The 18,960-nt window shown below is 42.1% G+C and overlaps 1 protein-coding gene across 15 annotated transcripts in view; it reads left to right on the forward strand.

The window, feature by feature from the left end:
• Positions 1 to 9,944: 9,944 nt before the first annotated feature.
• Ift88 (intraflagellar transport 88) overlaps positions 9,945 to 18,960 on the forward strand; it is a 94,901-nt gene continuing 85,885 nt past the window's right edge. For 6 of the 15 annotated variants that reach the window (XR_015638022.1, XR_015638018.1, XR_015638019.1 and 3 more), the window contains exons 1-2: positions 9,945 to 10,070; positions 15,760 to 15,855. Coding sequence is in view for 7 of the 15 variants with exons in the window: in XM_087585686.1 (XP_087441812.1) it covers positions 15,766 to 15,855 (90 nt within the window). In the remaining 8 variants the exon portion in view is untranslated. 15 annotated transcript variants of the gene reach the window in all.

The following is an 18,960-nucleotide window of genomic DNA, read 5'->3' on the forward strand; positions in this document are numbered from 1 at the left end:
CATTGAATACAGAGTGGTTGCCTTCACCCTAGAACATTCTACTGGTTCTTACAGTGAGAAATCAGAATCGGACCTGACCTATGTTCCCTTTGGCAATTTTTGAAATTCTTTTTCTTGTGAACAATGAAGCAATAAAGGGCCAGGGTCAAACTGCGTTCCCGACAAGTCAATCAAAGACAGAGAGATCAATGACCCAAAAGCCACTAGGATGCCAGGAGGTCACGTCTGACCCCTCCCTTTCACAGGTGAAAAGATGATTCTAGAACAAGAAAGGACTTGGCCAAAGATGAACAGCGCTGAAATACTGCTGAAGAGAGAACCAGGACCCTGCCTTAAACACTCTCTGCGTTAGTCAATGTTTTCTGGAGTCATAGAACATATGCAGTGTCTTTATATATTAAGGAGAATTATTGGGATGACCAAATCTGCAGCCCAGCTAACCCAACAATGGGCAGCTGTGAATGGGAAGTCCAAGAGTCTAGTAGTTGTTCAGTCCCACAAGGCTGGGTGTTTCCCCGCTGGTCTTCTCTTAAGCTGGAATCCTGAGGAAGTAGGCTCCAACAGATGTGCTGGCAAGCAAGTGCAAGCAGGTGATGAAAGAAACCTTCCTTTTTCCATTGTCCTTACGTAGGCCTCCAGCACAAGGTATGGCTCAGATTAAAGGTGTGTACTACCATACCTGAACCTAAGCTGTTCTCTACTTGGAACTTGCTCTGTCCCAGGCTGGCCTTGAACTCAGAGATGTGTTTGCTTCTGTCTCCTGGAATTAAAGACATGTGCTACCTTGTCCAGGCCTAAACTTTTCATAGCCACTATGCCTCAAGATCCAAGTCAAAAGCCTATGTCTTCCATCCTCAAGATCTGGGTCACAGGCGTGCCCTCCATTTCTGGATTGTAGTTCATTCCAGATGTAGTTAAGTTGACAATCTGGAATACCCATTACCCTTCCAACATACTTTCTTCTGGGCCAAGAACCAGCTCTCCTCTAAGCCTAACAAACACTGTGCTGAGAAGTCTTTGTAAAAAGCCTTCCTCAGTTGGTAATGGAAGCACATATCCCGAGAGGCTGAGGCAGGAGGATCACAAGTTTGAGGTCAGCCTGAGTTACATACAGCCCCTTTGTGAGCTCTCAATTTCTCTTTGTAGAAAATCTTTTCTCAACTAAATTGAATTTTTTTTTAAATCATTAGCGACTTTTTCTAATGTAACCATCAACCAAGTGTGTATTTAAAACATCGCTATACTTGTGCTGAAGATGGGGATTCAGGGTCTCTAGGGACCCAGGCTACAGTCTGTGATGGTTTAAAGACATTTCTAGGCTGAGGATGTAGGTCAATGGGAGAGCCCATGCCTAACATATGCCAGATTGGGCACTCCATCCCAAGACCAAAATAAACAAATATTTTCTTTAAAAAATATCCACTGAAAGGCATACAAAATTTTTTACTATACTACACAACAGTTATGTGTAAACTTCTTGTGCCAGTGTCTTTCGTCCTCGTCTCCACAGTGATGGATCTGGAAGGCACCCATGTCCACAGCTCAGCTAAATGATCCAAAGCAGAACTCCCCTGGCTCTGATACAGCAGTGGCCTCCATCCATGTCTCTACGGTAGTCTGCAGTCATGATTCCCACACCAGGCCACTTTTTCCCTTTGCTTTATACCTCTGTGGAAAACTTAGATTACCGCCTTCAGCTTTTTCTATCTAGGTTTTTTTTTTTTTTTTTTTTTTTTGGTTTGATTTGGTATTTTTTCAAACTTTCTTTTTAAATTTTTTCCAGGATGAACTATTCTTTTTTACTATTAATAATTTTATATTTGTTTACATTTCAAATGATATGCCCCTTCCCAGATACCCCTTCACACACCCCCATCCCACTTCCCCTCGCCCCCCTCCTCTTTGCCTCTGCTCACACCTCACTGCTCTAGCATCCCCTGATGCTGGGGCATCAAGTCACCACAGGACCAAGGGCCTCCCCTCCCTTTGATGTCAGATAAGGCCATCTCTGCTACATTAAGTATCTGGAGTCATGGAGTATACCCTCCATGTATACTCTTTGGTTGGTGGTTTACTCTGGGAGCTCTGGGTGGTCCGGTTAGTTGATATTGTTCTCACTCTGGGGTTGCAATCCCCTTCAGCTCCTTTAGTCCTTCCCCAGCTCTTCCTTTGGGATCCCCAGGCTCAGTCCGATGGTTGGCTGTGAGTATCTGGATCTGTATTGTTCAGGAGCTGGTCGAATCTCTCAGGAGACAGCCATATGAGGCTCCTGTCAGGAAGCGCTTCTTGGCATCAGCAAGTGTTGGGGTTTGGTGTCTGCAGATAGGACGGATCCCTAGGTGGGGTGGTCTCTGGATGGCCTTTCCTTCAGTCTGTTTCATTTTTTGCCCCTGTCTTTCCTTTTCTGGAACATTTCTGGGTTAAAAATTTTGAGATGGGTGGGTGGCCACATCCTTTAACTGGGGGCCATTCCCAACCTCTGGATATGGTCTCTACAGGTTCTCTCCCCTTTGTTGCATATTTTGGCTAAAGTCATCACTGTTGGGTCCTAGGAGCCTCTCTTCCTGGCCCCTGGGACTTCCTAGTGGTTGCCCCTAGTTCCCCATCTCCTACTGCTACATATTTCTATTCTATTTCCTGACCCTCTGTATTTCTCTCCTGTCCCTTTCAATACCTGATCCTGCCACCCCCTTTTCCCTCCCTCTCCTGTCCTTCCTCCCTCTACCTCCTGTGATCATTTTGTTTCCTTTCTGTATAGGCTTGAAGCATCCACATTTTGCTGGTTAGTTTCTTGTGAACTCCAACAAGCTAGAATCGCTTGGAAAGAGGGAATGTCAACTGAGAAATTCTGCCATCTGATTGGCCTATAGGCAAGTCTGCCGAGGACCCAGTGTGTGTGGTGCCATCCCTCAACGGGTGGCTTTGGGTGCATGTAAAAGCAGGCTGAGCAAGTCAGAGAACAAGCCAATATGCAGCACTCGTCCATGATCTGCTTCACTTCCTGCCCCTAGATCTGCCTTGAGTTCTTGCTCTCTTTCCCCAGTGGATTGCATCTCAGAATAAGCCAAGTAAAACCTCCTCACGTTGCTCTGGGTCATGGTCTTTGTCACAGCAATGAAGAACGCCCATCCTCCAACACATTATATCCTCCAATTGCTTATCCCACTACCTATACCTTTCAAATGCTGAGAATAACAGGTGTATACAACTGAATGTGGTTCACATTTTTTATGTTTTATTTATTTATTTAAACAGGCTTCAAATTCACAATCTTCCTGCTTTTGCCTCCCAAGTGCTGAGATTATAGGTATGAGCTACTGTACCAGGTTCTCTGGAAAAAAAAAAAAAGACAGCAGCAGCCCTTAGACTAATAAGGAAAATGTATTCTACTCCTTGAAGCATGGACCCTCTCTCCAGAAGGTTTCAGTACTGGTGATGATGTCAGCAGAAGCAAGCAAAGAACAAATGAACCTTCCCTTCTCTCTTCCATTGTTCCTGTAGAAGGTACGGCTCAGACTGAATCAAGTCTGGTCTGATTCACTGGTCGAGACTGCCTTTTGCCACGAACCAATGTAAACTTTCTTTTCCTTTTTATTTTTGAGAATTTGTCTGCTTATACAGATCATATATGCAGTAGACTTCCTTTCATGCCTGGAAACACCATGATGGATTAGCTAGTACCAAAGGTCTGAACGAGTCATGCCATTATAAATTTCACCCCTCCTGTGCTGACCATTATGGGCTATGTCAATATAAACATTGTTTTGTCTATGCTGTCTGTTATAATAACTACAATTGTCTCTGGCAATACAATGCTGCCACCTGGCCCTTGCTACCTCAGGGCCCAGTTAAACCCATTGCATTTAATTCATCTAATTGAGCAACAGCGTCTCCAACCCTAAGGTCTGGTGCAAGGAAAAGGGCAAGAACAAAACCCTTCAAATGTGCTGGTGCCCCTCTCACCAGTTTTGGTCTTATAGGATTAGTGAATGGCGTATCTTCTGGGCCTTCCCATTGTAGAGGATTAGGTTTTACATGACATATCCACTCTAGCATTGCAATTTCCCTGAGCCTTAAAAGTCCCTTCGTCAACACCAAGCCAAGGGATATCAGGCATCTCCAACTCCTTTTCAGTAGGCCATCGTTTGATAAACGCTTCAGCCAACCATTCAAACAAACTTCTGACACCTTTTTTTTTTTTTTTCCCAGAGCTGGGGACCGAACCTAGGGCCTTACGCTTGCTAGGCAAACGCTCTACCGCTGAGCTAAATCCCCAACCCCATCTCTTTTTTTTTTTTTTTAACTGTTCAAGCTTCCATATTAAACCTAAAATCTCCCCTCAGAGGGCCCATGTCAATAAACTCAGCCTGGTTTAGCTTTATATTCCTCCCACCATCATCCCACACCCTTAGAACCCATGCCCACACATATCCCCCAGGCTTCTGCTTGAATGAATTGGCAAACTCTTTAAGCTCCTCAGTAGTGTAGCGCACTTCCTCATGGACCACACTTTCTGATCCTCTGGGAGCCTGCTTTGCCTTGAGTCTGGTTATGGATGTAAAGGAAACTATTGGTGGCTCTTGAGGGGCATCAGTCTTGTCTTGCTTGGCATTTTCTTCAAAGAAAGTCACTGCAGACGATGAAGGACTAACTAATTTCCTGGACTGAAAGGGGCAATATTTCAAGGGGCGGGGCTGAGGGCACTACTTCCGCTGGTGAGATAAACCCTTGAGAATCTGAGGGTTCAAAGTTCTCAGCTTCAGTAGGGTCTTCCCACACATCCCCACCCCAAGTTATAGGGTCCCATTCTTTGCCAATGTACGCCCTTCCTTTAACTGCGGACACCAGCTGAGGCTGAGACTTGATTCTTTGCTGTAATTCAGCCAACCATCTACTGAGGGCTTCGGTTTGATTTTCTGCAACTTGAGCTCTCTGGTTACTGGAGAGAAGATTCTCTTCGAGGGCACACTTAGAAACCTTTAGATTGTTTGTTTGCATCTGGAGCCGGTAAGTTTTATCATGCAGCTCATTCCTTTCCTCTGGATAAGACAACTTATCCAGAGATGTTAAGAGCAACCAAGCAGCCACATCATTTTCCTTCGTTCTCCCCAAACTGTCAAAAGTTTCATAAACGAGGTCACCGACTCTGTCACCACCCACAGCTGATGAATTAAGATAATCAAAGGCATTTTCCTCTTTAAGTTTGAAATATAGCTTCCATCATGGGCTTTCAATACTCTCTGAACTCCCAGGAGAGAGAGTGACTGGAGAGGTTTTAGTAGTTGAAGGTATTGGTCAATTTGAAGGTTCTGGTGAATTAAAAAACCTATTCCAGATATTTAAAAGGTTCATCCTTATACTTCTGTTCCTCTGGAAGCACTCTTGGTGCCAAAATCTGTATTTGTCAGGGTTATGATCTAGAATTTATAGAATGAACCTCTCTCTCTCTCCCTTCCCCCACTCTCTCTCTCTCTCTCTCTCTCTCTCTCTCTCTCTCTCTCTCTCTCTCTCTCTCCCTCTGTCCCCTTTTCCCTCTTTCCCTACAGGAGATGGGGCCACCCACCCATCCCTCTGTATATATGTATATGGAATTTATTGTAATAAGTTACAGATTGCAGTTCAACTAACCCAACAATGGGCAGCTGTGAATGGGAGCAGTTGCTCAGTCCCATGAGGCTTGGTATCTCAGCTGATCTTCTGGATAAGCTGGGATCCTGCCTGAAGAAGTAGGTTCCAACGGACGACATGCTGGCAAAGTGAGTGCAAGCAGGAGATGAACCCTTACTTCTTCCACTGTCCCTCTGTAGGCCTCCAGCAGAAGGTGTGGCCCAGATTAAAGGTGTGCCTCAAGGTCTGGATTATAGGTCTGTGTCATCCCATCTCAAGATCCGGATGAAAACCCCATGTCTTCCAGCTGCAAGATCCAGATCACAGGTGTGCCCTCCATTTCTGGATTGCAGCCTGTTCCAGATATAGTCAAGTTAAAAACTGAGAATAGCCATCACGGATAGTAAACTCAAAATAACCTTAGATGTGCCCTTGAAACTCTGAGTGACATGAGGCTTTTTCCTGAAAGATTACCACCTGAGGTGAGAAAAGTCAGTGAACTGTTTGGAATGCTTGGTGGTTGAATGCTTGTTTAGTGTGTATGAGGCCCTGGGTTTGATTTCTAGCATAGGAAGCAAAACAACCCAGTAGTTAGAAGTATGTGGATAGTTGTAGATATTTATGCAAATCAATTCAACTACTTGATGTTTGTGGTTAATGTGGTAATAATGCTGAGAGCATAAGTGTAGATTTTGAGAGATTCAAATGGAAAGAACGATTCAGAACAAAACTCTGGATTAAAAACAGAGAGGGGCTGGAGGGATATCTCAGTGGTTAGGAGCACTGGACGCTTGTCCAGGGGAACACTTGTACTCCCAGCCCTGCATGGCGGCTCACAACCATCTGCAACTCCAGTTTTCAGAGGCTCTGACTCTCTCTTCTGTCCCCCTCAGGTCCCAGGCACACACATGGTGCACAAACATACACGAAGGCAAAACATCCATACATATAAAATAAATTAATTTTCTTTAAAAAGTGAGGAACGAAGGAAGAGAAGGAGAAAAAAGAAGAGAAAAACAAATATAATATACTGCTTTGTTGACGAGTATGTGGAGTGTGTAACTTTGTATTTGGGAATCATTGCTTTTCTCTCTTTTTTTCCTTTTTTTTTGGGGGGGGGGGGGAGTTGGTGGTGGCAGTGGCAATGAGACATGGTCTCACTCTTCATCTCAAACTGGCCTGAAAGTCACAGCAATTCTCCTGCTTCAACTTCTGGAATACTAGGATTAGGGAAGTGAGCCATCACGGATGGCTTACTTTCTTTTCATATACACCTTGGAATTGGATTGCCTTGTAATGAGAAGGTTAAGATGGCGCCTTTTTCATCCTTTGAAAAATCATCAAATTTTCATCCTCCTGGGCTGGGGATGTAGCTCCTGGGGGATTTACCGAGGATGCGTAAAGCACTGGATTTGATGACCTGCATTTAAACAAGTCAAGAAGTCAAGAGTGACCTTTAGTCACCCATCTTGATACCTTCTAGTTGGTCAGCAGTATGCTATAAAGTGAACGCTGGACCCCTTTGATATAAATTCTTTGAACAGACCTCTTTTCTTTATCTACTACCTTTGGGCCATGGGTACAGCTTTCGGCATATCATAGCTCTTTGTATAACTCATGTTAATTTCAACAAGTTAGTGGCTGTGGATTTAATGATGTGACTAGATCCTTTTACTAAGGTAATTTACATGCCGGTGTCCATTTATTTTAGAAGAGATTGAAATTAATGGCAAGATTAAGTTAATCTGTAGCTTAGAAGTAAGAAATTCTGCAGATCCAAGCTTTGGGTTAAAATATGAGTGCATTTTTTTTTCCGGAGCTGGGGACCGAACCCAGGGCCTTGTGCTTGCTAGGCAAGCCCTCTACCACTGAACTAAATCCCCAACCCCGAGTGCATTCTTTATTACCAATATAGGATCTGAATATTTTGTCCAAAGGTCAGGAGATGATTTCTTTGAACTTTATTGGTGTTGAAGAAATAAAGTTTCATAGCTGTGAAAAGCAAAACTGTAAAAACAAGGCTTTGAGAAACACACCTGTGGGTCAGGATGCCTAGGACAAACTTGTGACCTTTCTGAGATACATCTGACGTCAGGATGCCCAGTGATATGATAAAGTTTTGGTGATCAAGATATTGAGGCAATTCTGACTAAGCTAATTAAGACAAAACAATAACAACTGTTCCCTCTACCCATCCCTGTGGTAAATTCCGAGAACAACTGCAAGATGTCATCCTGACCCTGCCCAACTACCCAGTCCACCCCTACTCTAAGGGATGGGCCAGCTTAGCCCTTTCCCAGTGATTCTCCAAGGCCAGGTGTAGGACTGGATGAGGAAAGTGACCAACTGAGCCAAGAACAGCCCCTTGAGCAAGACAGCCAATACCTGACCGGATGCTTTGTCCTGTGTACCACCAATGAGAATAAGCCAGCTAACCCTGTTGCTGAAGTCTGCCCTCTGTAATGAATAAAAGTTGTGTGTTTTTGTGTTCGGGGTTGCCTCTCCCTGCATGGATGAGCAACCCCATGTATGTGGATTAAAAACCTTACAACCTCATGCTATTGCAGTGGTCACTTTGTCAATCTGTGTTCTGTGGGTTGCGCTTCTGAGGTAAGGCTACTATGGGGTCTAACATTATGATGCTGGGAATCCAAATTAGGGCCTTGAACATGCCAAGCAAGTGTTCTAACACTAAGCTACATTCCTAGCCCACTCCTTTGAGGTTTATATCATTATATACAATTGCTTACTCAATATTCTTACATATTCTATAGGTGTCTGACACTCTATGTGTTTGAAATTAAACTCATTTCTCCATCAAACCGGGTTCCTCTGGTGTTCTTCTGCTCATACATGGAACTGTCCCTCCATTACCCATGCCATGGGATTCATGCTTGGTTGCTTCCCATCCCGCTTTATATCTAACTAATTACAAATGTTGACAACGGGCTGGAGAGATGGCTCAGAGGTTAAGAGCGCTGTCTGCTCTTCCAGAGGTCCTGAGTTCAATTCCCAGCAACCACATGGTGGCTCACAACCACCTATAATCAGGTCTGGTTCCCTCTTCTGGCCTGCAGGAATACACGCAGGCAGAAAGCTGTATGATGTATACATAATAAATAAATAAATTTATAAAAAAAACAAAAAAACAAATGTTGACAACTTACTCAATAATTATTGTGGGAACAAAAATCTGTTGCCTGATGAACTTTTATTTTAACAAAAACATAATAATGTCTTCTTAGGCAAGGACTGGGCGCCCTGACATACAATCATTAAAAAAAATTCAGTCCTGGACAAAGGTAGCACACACCTTTAATCCCAGCACTAAGAATTTTGAAGACCGGATGGTCTACAGAAAGAGTTCCAGGACAATCAGGGCTACACTGAGAAACCCTGTCGCAAAAAAACAAACAACAAAAAGAAAAGAAGATTAACTCTAGTATTTATCTTTCTGTATTGAAGCGCAGTAACTTGAAAGGTCCCTATGATGTCCACTAATTACCTTAACAACTATTTAGTGACTATCTGCTCTATGTGATGCACAGTAGCCAAATACTGTCAATAACTGTAGGATATACCCCACTTGCAAGATAACACGTTAGCCTAACACTGTTACTTTCTGAATGCTGATACAAAACATCTGAATCAGAGATAAGGGGGTTTAATCTTCAAAACACACCAATTAGCCCCAACCCGAGCAAGAACCCCGAGGGAAGCTAAGGTATCCACGCAATGGCTTTCCGACACAACTCAACAATAAGGTTAGTAAACTTATAATGGGCTTCAAATCAACATGTCCAGCTTTTGCTCCGGAGGGAAACATTATCTTGTCTTTAAGACAAGAGTTTTTCGTTTTTCTGGCCCTGCTGGTCTTGTACCCCCCGAGCATTTAGTCTCCACCTTCTAAATGGTGGGATTACAGATGCGCTTTCTGGCATCACATTTCCCTGATTTTTTAAAAATTTTTCAGGTTAAATTTATTTAAAGAGAACCCAGACAGGATAGTGTGACAAATTTATGGGGTGACGAGTACAATTCTACGCAATATCCCACAGAAAACAGCCTTCCAAGGTTCCAAGCCGCGTGGTGGCTCCGGGACACATTTCATTCGCTTAGCCATCACGCTCTGGCCGTCCTCTCTGTAGATGGCTGCTTCGGGTTTCACTCGATCTTGATTTCCTTCTGTGATGACTCCTAGCACGTAGCGTCTCCTAGACCACCATAAATATCGAGCCAATCTCTGGACTCACTCAGCTCTCTGCGGCCCGCGGGTCCCAGCAGCCCTGCACTTCCGGTCCCGAGCTTCCGGCCTCGCCCACCCTGCGCGGAGGCCTGTGGGAGCGGCTTCCTTGGAGCCGCACCTGGCAACGGCTGGGCGTCCAGCTCTGGCCTGCTGAGCCTCAGGCGTCGCGTCTTCCCTCAGGCCCACTCGTGGTCAGGCCGCTCCCCCTCGGCGCGAGGTAGGAGAAGAGCCCGGCCCCTCGCGGCCACCCTCCCTGCTGCCCTCTACCTGCCTGGTGCGTGAGTGGTGGCAGGGTCGCGAGGGCTGGCGGGCTGGTGGCGCCCAAGCCCCGCTCTGGCGGATGCGCTTCCGTAGCCAACACTTTGTTGGTGCTCCTCTTCAGAGGGTGACTTCCCCACTCCACCTGGCATGGCCACCCGTGCCACAGTCACACGGCTTGGCGATGCTGTGGCACCAATGAAACTTTTAGACTTTCACAGTGGGTTGCAGCGAACATTTCTAATAGGTGAACGTTTCATCATGTGAAGCTTTGGTATTGCCTAGCAATCGTGAATAAAGGCAAAAAGTACAGAAAAGAGTGAATCAGGCACAGTCTTACAAAGATGAAACCCTATCTCCTGGGGACTGGTTCTAGGACACCCACTTTCCCTGGATACCAGACTTCTTAGGTGCTCATTCATATACAAAGATGGTATGATATTTGCATTGTATCTAAGCTATTTTGCTATCTTAGACTATTTATTGCTACGCAATTCATTGTTATGCAGAATAGTTCAGGGAATAAAGAAAAGGTGGTGGGGTGAGCCCGCGCATGTTCAGTAAAGATGAAAATATATTTTCAGTTTGCAGTTGGTTGAATCTGAGGGTGCACAGATAAAGATCTGGCTGACTCTACTCTTCCCAAGCCTAAAATTCCACTTTCCCTTTTTATCTTTAACTCTGGTTGGGAACTTTGCAGAAACTACAGTAGACATTTTGAGTTCGAGCTGTATCAAGGTAGAAGTATATAAAAAGGAAGAACTTTCCCCATGTAAAATAGTTCCATTGGCAATATCGAAGTGACAGCATCCCAAATTATTTTGAAACGCCCTGGAGAATATAGAAATCCTGAGGTGTATTATTTGTTAGCCACTCATAGTTGTTTTAAAGAGTAATTAATTCATTTAATATTTGCTAGCCTCGCTTTCCCCATCTTTAAAAATGTGTGTATTCCGGGTTGGGGATTTAGCTCAGTGGTAGAGCGCTTGCTAAGGCCCTGGGTTCGGTCCCCAGCTCCGAAAAAAAGAAAAAAAGGAAAAAAAAAAAAGAAAAAGAAAAATGTGTGTATTCCACAATTGGTCTGTTCAGGTATCTATAATGTCTCCCAGGCCTCTGTGTGTGTGTGTGTGTGTGTGTGTGTGTGTGTGTGTGTGTGTGTAAATCTGGTTAAAAGCCAGAAGAAAGGTCTAGTTTAAAAGCTGACTGTTTCAATACCTTATGAGTAAACTGAATCGACATCAGAAGAATTCATAAGTAGGAAGTTCTTCAGCATATGACTTGAAAGTGTGATTCCCTGGAGCAGCAGCTTCCGAATCACTTAGGAACTTGTTAATCAACATTCTAGGGTTATGTAGATGGCCCAGTTGGTAAAGTGTAAAAGCATGAGGACCTGAGTTGATCCCTCGTACCCACTTAACCTAGTGTGGTGACTGTTTGAAGGCAAGATGATTTGTGCTGCTCACTGGTCAGCTAGCTTGGCAGAATCTGGCTCCAGGTACCACGGGGAGATCTTACCTCAAAAAACAAGGCAGGCAGTGCCTAAGGAGGATGACTTCTGTTTCCACATGCACACATTTACACCTGTATGTGTACGCATGCACACACACACACACACACACACACACACACACAGAAGCTGCCATACCCACACAGACACAGGAATTCACATCCTGGTTGGGCAGAACAGCTCATATCTGTTACCCTAGTGCTTGGGATGTAAAAGCAGGAGTTCAAGGCCAGCTTTGTCTACATGCTGAGTTCAAAGCCAGCCTAGGCCACATAAGACACTGTCTCAGAAATGAACAACCCCTCCCCACAAAAGAAATTCCAATAAATTTACTTTCTGAGGGAGTCAAGGGATCTCCTTTTCTGAATCGGAAGCATTGATGGCTGAGGAGCTGAAATGAGAAATCTTTAAGCTTCTGGTCCATCCCACTCAAGTTTGAGAACCACTGGTTTAGCAGAGGATTTCCCTCTTACCTGTGAGGGATATAGTCCAAGACCCCTAGTAGAAGTTTCAAACATTATCACACTCAAAGCTTCTTACACTGTTTTTTTCCGTAAACGTACTATGATAAAGTTTAAATTATAAAAGGCACTATGGGGGGAGTGGGGATGGGAAAGGGAGTTTGTGGAGGAGTATCTGGGAAGGGGGATACCTTTTGAACATTTGAAATGTAAATAAATGAAATAGCCAATAAAAATTAAAAAATAAAAGGCACTATAAGAGATTAGCAATAATAGTAAAATAAAAGTGTTTATAATACCATATTGAGATGGAAGTAATATAAATATGGTTTGTTAAACTAAAAAAAATTTTTGCTGTCCTGTTTTCCTAGTGCTTGGGATATAATAAAGTGAGTTGACACTTAAAGGAGATACTTTATGGCTTCTCTTTGACATGCTTGATTGTCAACATTCTGTTCTTATCCAGTGATTAGCAAAATTACAAAGACTATGATACAAGAGCAGTTAACCTGGTAACTGAGATAACTGCTATGTGAGTAATAGTCAGGTAGCCTATATAGTGTATGCACTGGAAAAGGGATTGATTAGGATGATGTAATATTTATCACTCTGCTTAGAAAACAGAAGCTAGCAGAGTTCCTGTTTGGCCCAGACATTTCATACGTAGGTATATACCCAGTAGAATTGAGCATATACTTACCTATGGCTAGAGACATGGCTCAGCAGTTAAAAGCACTTGCTGCTTTTCCAGAGGTCTTAAGTTTCCAGCACCCATGTTGGCCGGCTCCCAACACAGACACATAAATTTTAAAAAGAAAACATTCAGGTAAAAACTTGCATACAGACATTCATAAGAGGATTATTTATAAAAGCCCAAAAGTAGAGCCAGCAGCCCAATATTCATCTCCTAAAGAACAAAGAAGCCAAATGTTATAATTTATTATTCCGCCAGGAAAAATAGTGTGGTGTAATGAAACTGCCTCATACACTCTGAAAACATGTTAAATGGAAGAAGCCAGGCATAAATGCCATACTGTACAGTTTTGTGCACACGACACCTTGACTAATCTACAAAGGCAGGAAGTCATCAGTGGCTTTGGCGGGCTTTGAGAAAAGGAGGGATACGGAGTAACTGCTGAAGAGCCTCAGGTTTTTGTCTTTATAGGATGAGGAAAATGTGATAGTTGTACACCATTTGAATATACCGGAAAACCAATGAATAATACATATTATTATTGAGACCTAAGCTGGCTGCTAACTTGCTGTGTAGCTGAGACTGACTTTGAATTTCTGAGCCTTTTACATCTGTTTCCTTAGAGTACCACCATGTCCTGAACGATAGTTGGAAAGGAAGAGTCTTGATCTTTGTACACAAAGGTTCTCAAGCTGTGGGTCTTGACCCTTTTGCCATCACATAACCCTTTCACAGGGGTCATCTAAGACCATCAGAAATATCAGATATTTACATTACAATTCATAACAGTAGCAGAATTAACAGTTATGAAGTAGCAATGAAAATAGTTTTATGGTTAGAGTTCATCACAGCATTGTATTAAACATCTGAGAACCACTCTTTCAAGAACTGAAGTAAAGAGTGAACATGGTTCACAGTTATATTGGCCCAGAAAATGCTACACAGTCATGCAAACCAAGAGGTTCAAATCTCAGTGTTTTATTGGGTGTGGTAGCATATGTCTTTAATCTGAGCTATAGGGAGTAGTTATAGGGATACAAGTAGTTCCAGGCTAGCTAGGGTTACACAGTAAGACCTTGTCTCAAACAACTACAGATCACTTGTGAAACTGACCAAGTCAAAAAGGTAGGTATATCAAAAAAAAAAAAAAAAAAAAAAAAAAGGCCACCAAGTATTTGAAAGACATGAGTTTAAAGAGGCAGTTTGCAGCACTCTGGGGAAATAATGTTAGAGCTAGTAGATGTGCCTAGGCCAAACAGTGAGCTTAACACCAGACTGGTGGCCCAAGTACTGAATTTTTATTTCATATGTTAAAGAATATAAAACATTGTTGAACCAAAGGGGTGAGTACATGCCAAGAGCACCTGTCATGGTCAAAGAACAGCTTTGAGAAATCTGTTTCTCCGGTCACGTACATGGTTCTGGGGATGGAACCACATTTATCTGCTGAGCCATTTTACTGGCCCCTAAACTGAGGTATAACTGTAAAGTCTCTGGTTATTGGTCAGATACAAGTAAACAAAGCTCCCAAGGTGCACTGCTGGACTTTTAGAGTTCATGGTTGGGTTAACCCATGCCTGAGCTCCCTGTCACAGTGAGTTGATTGACACTGGAAAAAAAAAAAGACAACAAACCAAACAAACAACTGTTCTTAAGCTAGCAGAAGAGCTGCACAGGAGAAAGATCACAAGAGAAACCAGTGAGGCAGGAATTTACAGGAGAAATCTGCAGAAAATGAAAGCAAATTCAATTTAAAATGGCAGGGGTGGGGGTGGGTGAGGAGTAGGGATGGGGGTGGGGTTTATAGTATATGAATCCTCAGAACACTATTTTACTATTCAAAAGGTTCTAAGAAACCACATGCCTCCCGCCATTTTCTACACCACTTATTATATGTCCACTTATCATTCTCAATAGATCTTATTTCTGCGCTTTTCTAAGTAAATTATAGGTGTTAAACGTCCCCCTAATGCACTGAATGTGGCTTATATTTGGACATTTGTCTAGTTTTAATTTTTCATAGAAGAGCAGAACTAAGTGCACACTTTCTGGGTTTCCTCTGCAGGGGCTGTGCTGTGGAGTTACACCGGGGCTGAGCTCTCCTTTTATGCCAGCATGACCCGAATCGAACACTTGTCATCATTCATAAGATTCTCTCACGCTCCTATTCTTTCACTCCACTACTCAGCCCCAGGAAGCCGCCATTGTCCTGTTTTCTAGTACAGCTTGGTTTTGCCTCTTCTGCAACTTCACAGAGGTAGAGCAATGTGCAGCGTGCTGTTTTCTGTAATACTTCTTTCAACACGGGGTCCATTCCATGCTCCTTGGTGCTGTGCATATTCTAGTTGTGACTAGTACTCCAGGGCACATGCGCTGACCATTTGGGGCTCTTAGGACTAACACTGCTATAAATATAAACATTCTTATGTTAATATTTTGGTATACATGTGTTTTCATTTTTGTCACAAGAAATAGAATTGAATGTCTAGGTCAAAAGGTTAACAGTAGGAAACAGCAGACCTTTCCCCAAAGTCGTAACACTTTACGCTCCCTCTGCTGATGTGCAGGGATTCCGGTTGCACTCCTTCTTTGCTGACCTTGTATGCTCTTGGTCTTTATCATTGCTGGGGGATGATGGGGTTTAATTGATTGGTGCTTTTTTTTTTCTCAATATTTACCTCTGAAAATCAGGGTAATCAATTGTACCCCTCTCATTGCCTGTAACTTACATAAAAGATGTGGAGCAAATGTGAGTGGGAGTGGTAGATATATTTTTGAGAATTTAGATATAAATTTGGAGAATTTTGGAAAAAGGTATTCTAGAAAAATATGAATGAATTTAAAAAATTCTTTGTTTGAACTAAGAATTATTTCTTAGGCCAGGATGTGACTTGTCGCATGCTTGAGGCTCCAGATTCAATTCCTAGCATCAGAAAAATAACTTCTTATATCAGGAACATTTTTATATTGCTGATTTTTTTAATAGGTACACATGATGGAAAATGTTCATCTGGCACCAGAAACAGATGAGGATGATCTTTACTCTGGTTTCAATGACTACAATCCAGCCTACGATACTGAGGTAAAAACACTGTCCACAGTGGTCTTTGTTAACCAGTTCAGCTGATTTGTGAGGACTTTGGTTTAAGAGAGGGTTTTTTATGTCCTTCAGGCTAACTAAAGTCTTAAAAACTAGAAAACTAATTATTGGAGGACCTCATGATTCCTGCCCGTGCCGGTGACTAAGGCAGAAGGGAGCTCATGAGAAAGACATCAGACTAAGGCAGCTATGCCCCTGGACTCTTCAGCTGGTATAGGCATCAATAAAGACTTAGATGGCCTGGAGATACCGAAGATTAGAACTGCTTTTCTGTATTTAAAACGCTTTAAAATATTTTAAAATTTTGTTTTATGTATATGAGTGTTTTACCTGCATGTACTTATGTGTACCACATGTGTACCTGGTGCCTGCAAAGGTCAGAAGAGGGCATCAGATCCTCTGGAACTGGAGCTACAGACAGTTGTGAGCCAGGTGCTAGCAACCGAACTCAGGTCCTCTAAAGAGCAGCGAGTACTCCTAACTACCAAGCCACCCGCCAGCTCAGCTTGTTTCTGCTTTTCCAGTCTCTTCTTTTTTCTTATTTGGGAGATGTTGACATACATCTGATCTGGAGCATAGGCTGGGAATGCTGCTCCATGTTTTCCTAGCATGCACAAGGCCTCAGCTTCAGTCTCCAGTGTGATCTTCAAGGATGTTAGAGTACACACCACCTTGTGCTGCTCTAATTTTTACCTGCCTTGTACTTATTTTCATCTTATTATGCATGTATTTTATAGAAAAATTGAGAAATAGAAATGCACATAGAGGAAAAATTACAGTCATAGAAACTGTTCCTCTGAAGATTAACTTACGTGCTTGGATTACCTAATATTTTCCCCTTAGTCTAACACACACACACACACACACACACATATACACATTTGGATAATACAGGATCGTACCATGTATTGGTTTTCATGAATGGAAATCCATTTATGTAAGTTAATCTGTTTAATATTTAGTGTTATAATAATTACAAAGATGAAATCATTACCAAGACTTTTATTTTCACCCATTCACATTTGTTACGAAAGTTTCAGTTTCTGAATTTTGTCAAAACAAACGGAAAACTTTATAAAAGTTATCTTAACTCTATATGGATAAAACAATGAAAGCACAGTTGGGCAGTGACAGTGCACACCTTTTATCCCAGCACTTGGGAGGCAGAGCCAGGTGATCTCTGTGAGTTCAAGGACAGCATGCTCTAAAAAAAAAAAAAAAAAAAAAAATGAAAATGCACAGCACACTGGTGCACACCTTTAATGCCAACTCTTGAAAGGCAGAAGCAAGCAGATCTCTGTGAGTTTGAGGTCAGCCTGGTCTGTGTAGGAGTTCCAGAACAGCAAGGGCTACGTAGTGAAAACCTGTCTCAAAAAGCAAAGAAAAGGGGGCTAGAGAGATGACTCAGTGGTTAAGAGCACTGGTTGCTCTTCCAGAGGTCCTGAGTTCGATTCCCAGCACCCACATGGTGGCTCACAACCATCTGTAATGGGATCAGATGCCCTCTTCTGGTGTATCTGAAGACAGCTACATTGTATTTACAAACAAACAATAGAACAAATCTTAAAAAAAAAAAAAAGAAAGAAAAATGGTTAATTTAGTTGCAAGCATGTAAGAATGAAATACTAGTGTTTGTAGGACTTTAGAAATTCACATTCTGTTCTAGAGTTTTTCATTTGGCTTTCTGGAATGTTTGCTTTGGTGTAATGTAGCTGGCTGTGAATTTGGCATGTAGAAAGCAAGTAAGAAGGCAAATAGGGATGGCTTACTTGTAAATTGCTAATACTGATCATTATAAGGACAATAGTCGGATGTCCACATGCCTGTAACCTTAGCACTCAACAGAAAAGTAGGAACTATAGAAAACTGGGGAAAATAAATAATAAGCCAGCAATTGTAACAGTGAGATAATTATAGTAGTAAATAGCAGCTACAGTCACCTGGAGACCATCTACACTGAATTACAGCCTAATGTTTCACCATATTCTCCTGTCCTATAATACATGCATTTGTTTCCATTCTGGTATACAAACACACATGCATGCAGATAGAACTATTCAGTTTTAGTTAAAATATTTGACTTGCCTGCAGTTTCTAAAGTTAGTATTAAAACAAAACATTGAACCTCCCTTTTCTCCCAGTCTGAAAGTAATAACATGCTTCTTTACCCTGCATTCAAGCTCCAGAAACCACCAAAACCAAATAGTAAATACCCATTGTTGAAAACAAATTTGCTGATGACTCTGTCTGCAGAAACAACCTGTGAGAGACAGGTACCGTGCTGTTCACCTGTAATCTTTGCACTTTGGAGGCCGAGGGAGGAAGACCATGATTCGAGGACAATCGGGGCTATATATTGAAACCCTGTCTCAAAAGTCCTGTCCCCAACATACAAGATGTAATTACCATTAATATTCATTGTCTTTTATTTCAGCATATGAATATAAAAATTTTTTAATCATATTTGGGGTTGGCAATTTTGATTTTTTTTCCCACTTAACAATATCATGTCACGATGCTACATATATAAATAGAACTTTATGGCTGCATAATTGAAAATGCTCATTTATTTAGACTTATTTTCTGTTGTTTTCTCCCCACAACGTTTCTCCCCACAAGGTTTCTGCTATTGTAAATAACACTGCAATAAAAATTTTTGTTTGTGAATAATTTCTGTATTTTGATTAACTCCTTTAGGATAGAGTTACGGAGTGGAATTAATGAATCATAAAATTACCAGTTTTAAAGAACCAGAATTGTCTACCCTCACAAGTTGTTGTAGTATATCTTCATGACTCAATTTGAAACAAGAATATGAGACCCCTAAACAAATACATAGCAAAATGACATTTGATTTATATGTGAATTTCTTCCATACTAACTAAAGCTATGAAAGAAATATTTCAGTATATAACTAACTCATTTGAAGTTTGCATAAGATACTCATATGCAAGTTAGTAATTAAGGCAGAAAGAGAAAGTTAAGAGTAGTATTTGTTGTTTGTATTTGGAGTATTGATTGGGCTTCTTTTTAATCTGGTGATTTAGTTAGATTTCTTGGTTAACCATTTTTTACTACTGGTTTAGG

The sequence above is a fragment of the Rattus norvegicus genome, chromosome 15 (assembly GCF_021556685.1).
Source record: "Rattus norvegicus strain SHRSP/BbbUtx chromosome 15, alternate assembly SHRSP_T2T, whole genome shotgun sequence".
Classification (NCBI taxonomy): Eukaryota; Metazoa; Chordata; class Mammalia; order Rodentia; family Muridae; genus Rattus; species Rattus norvegicus.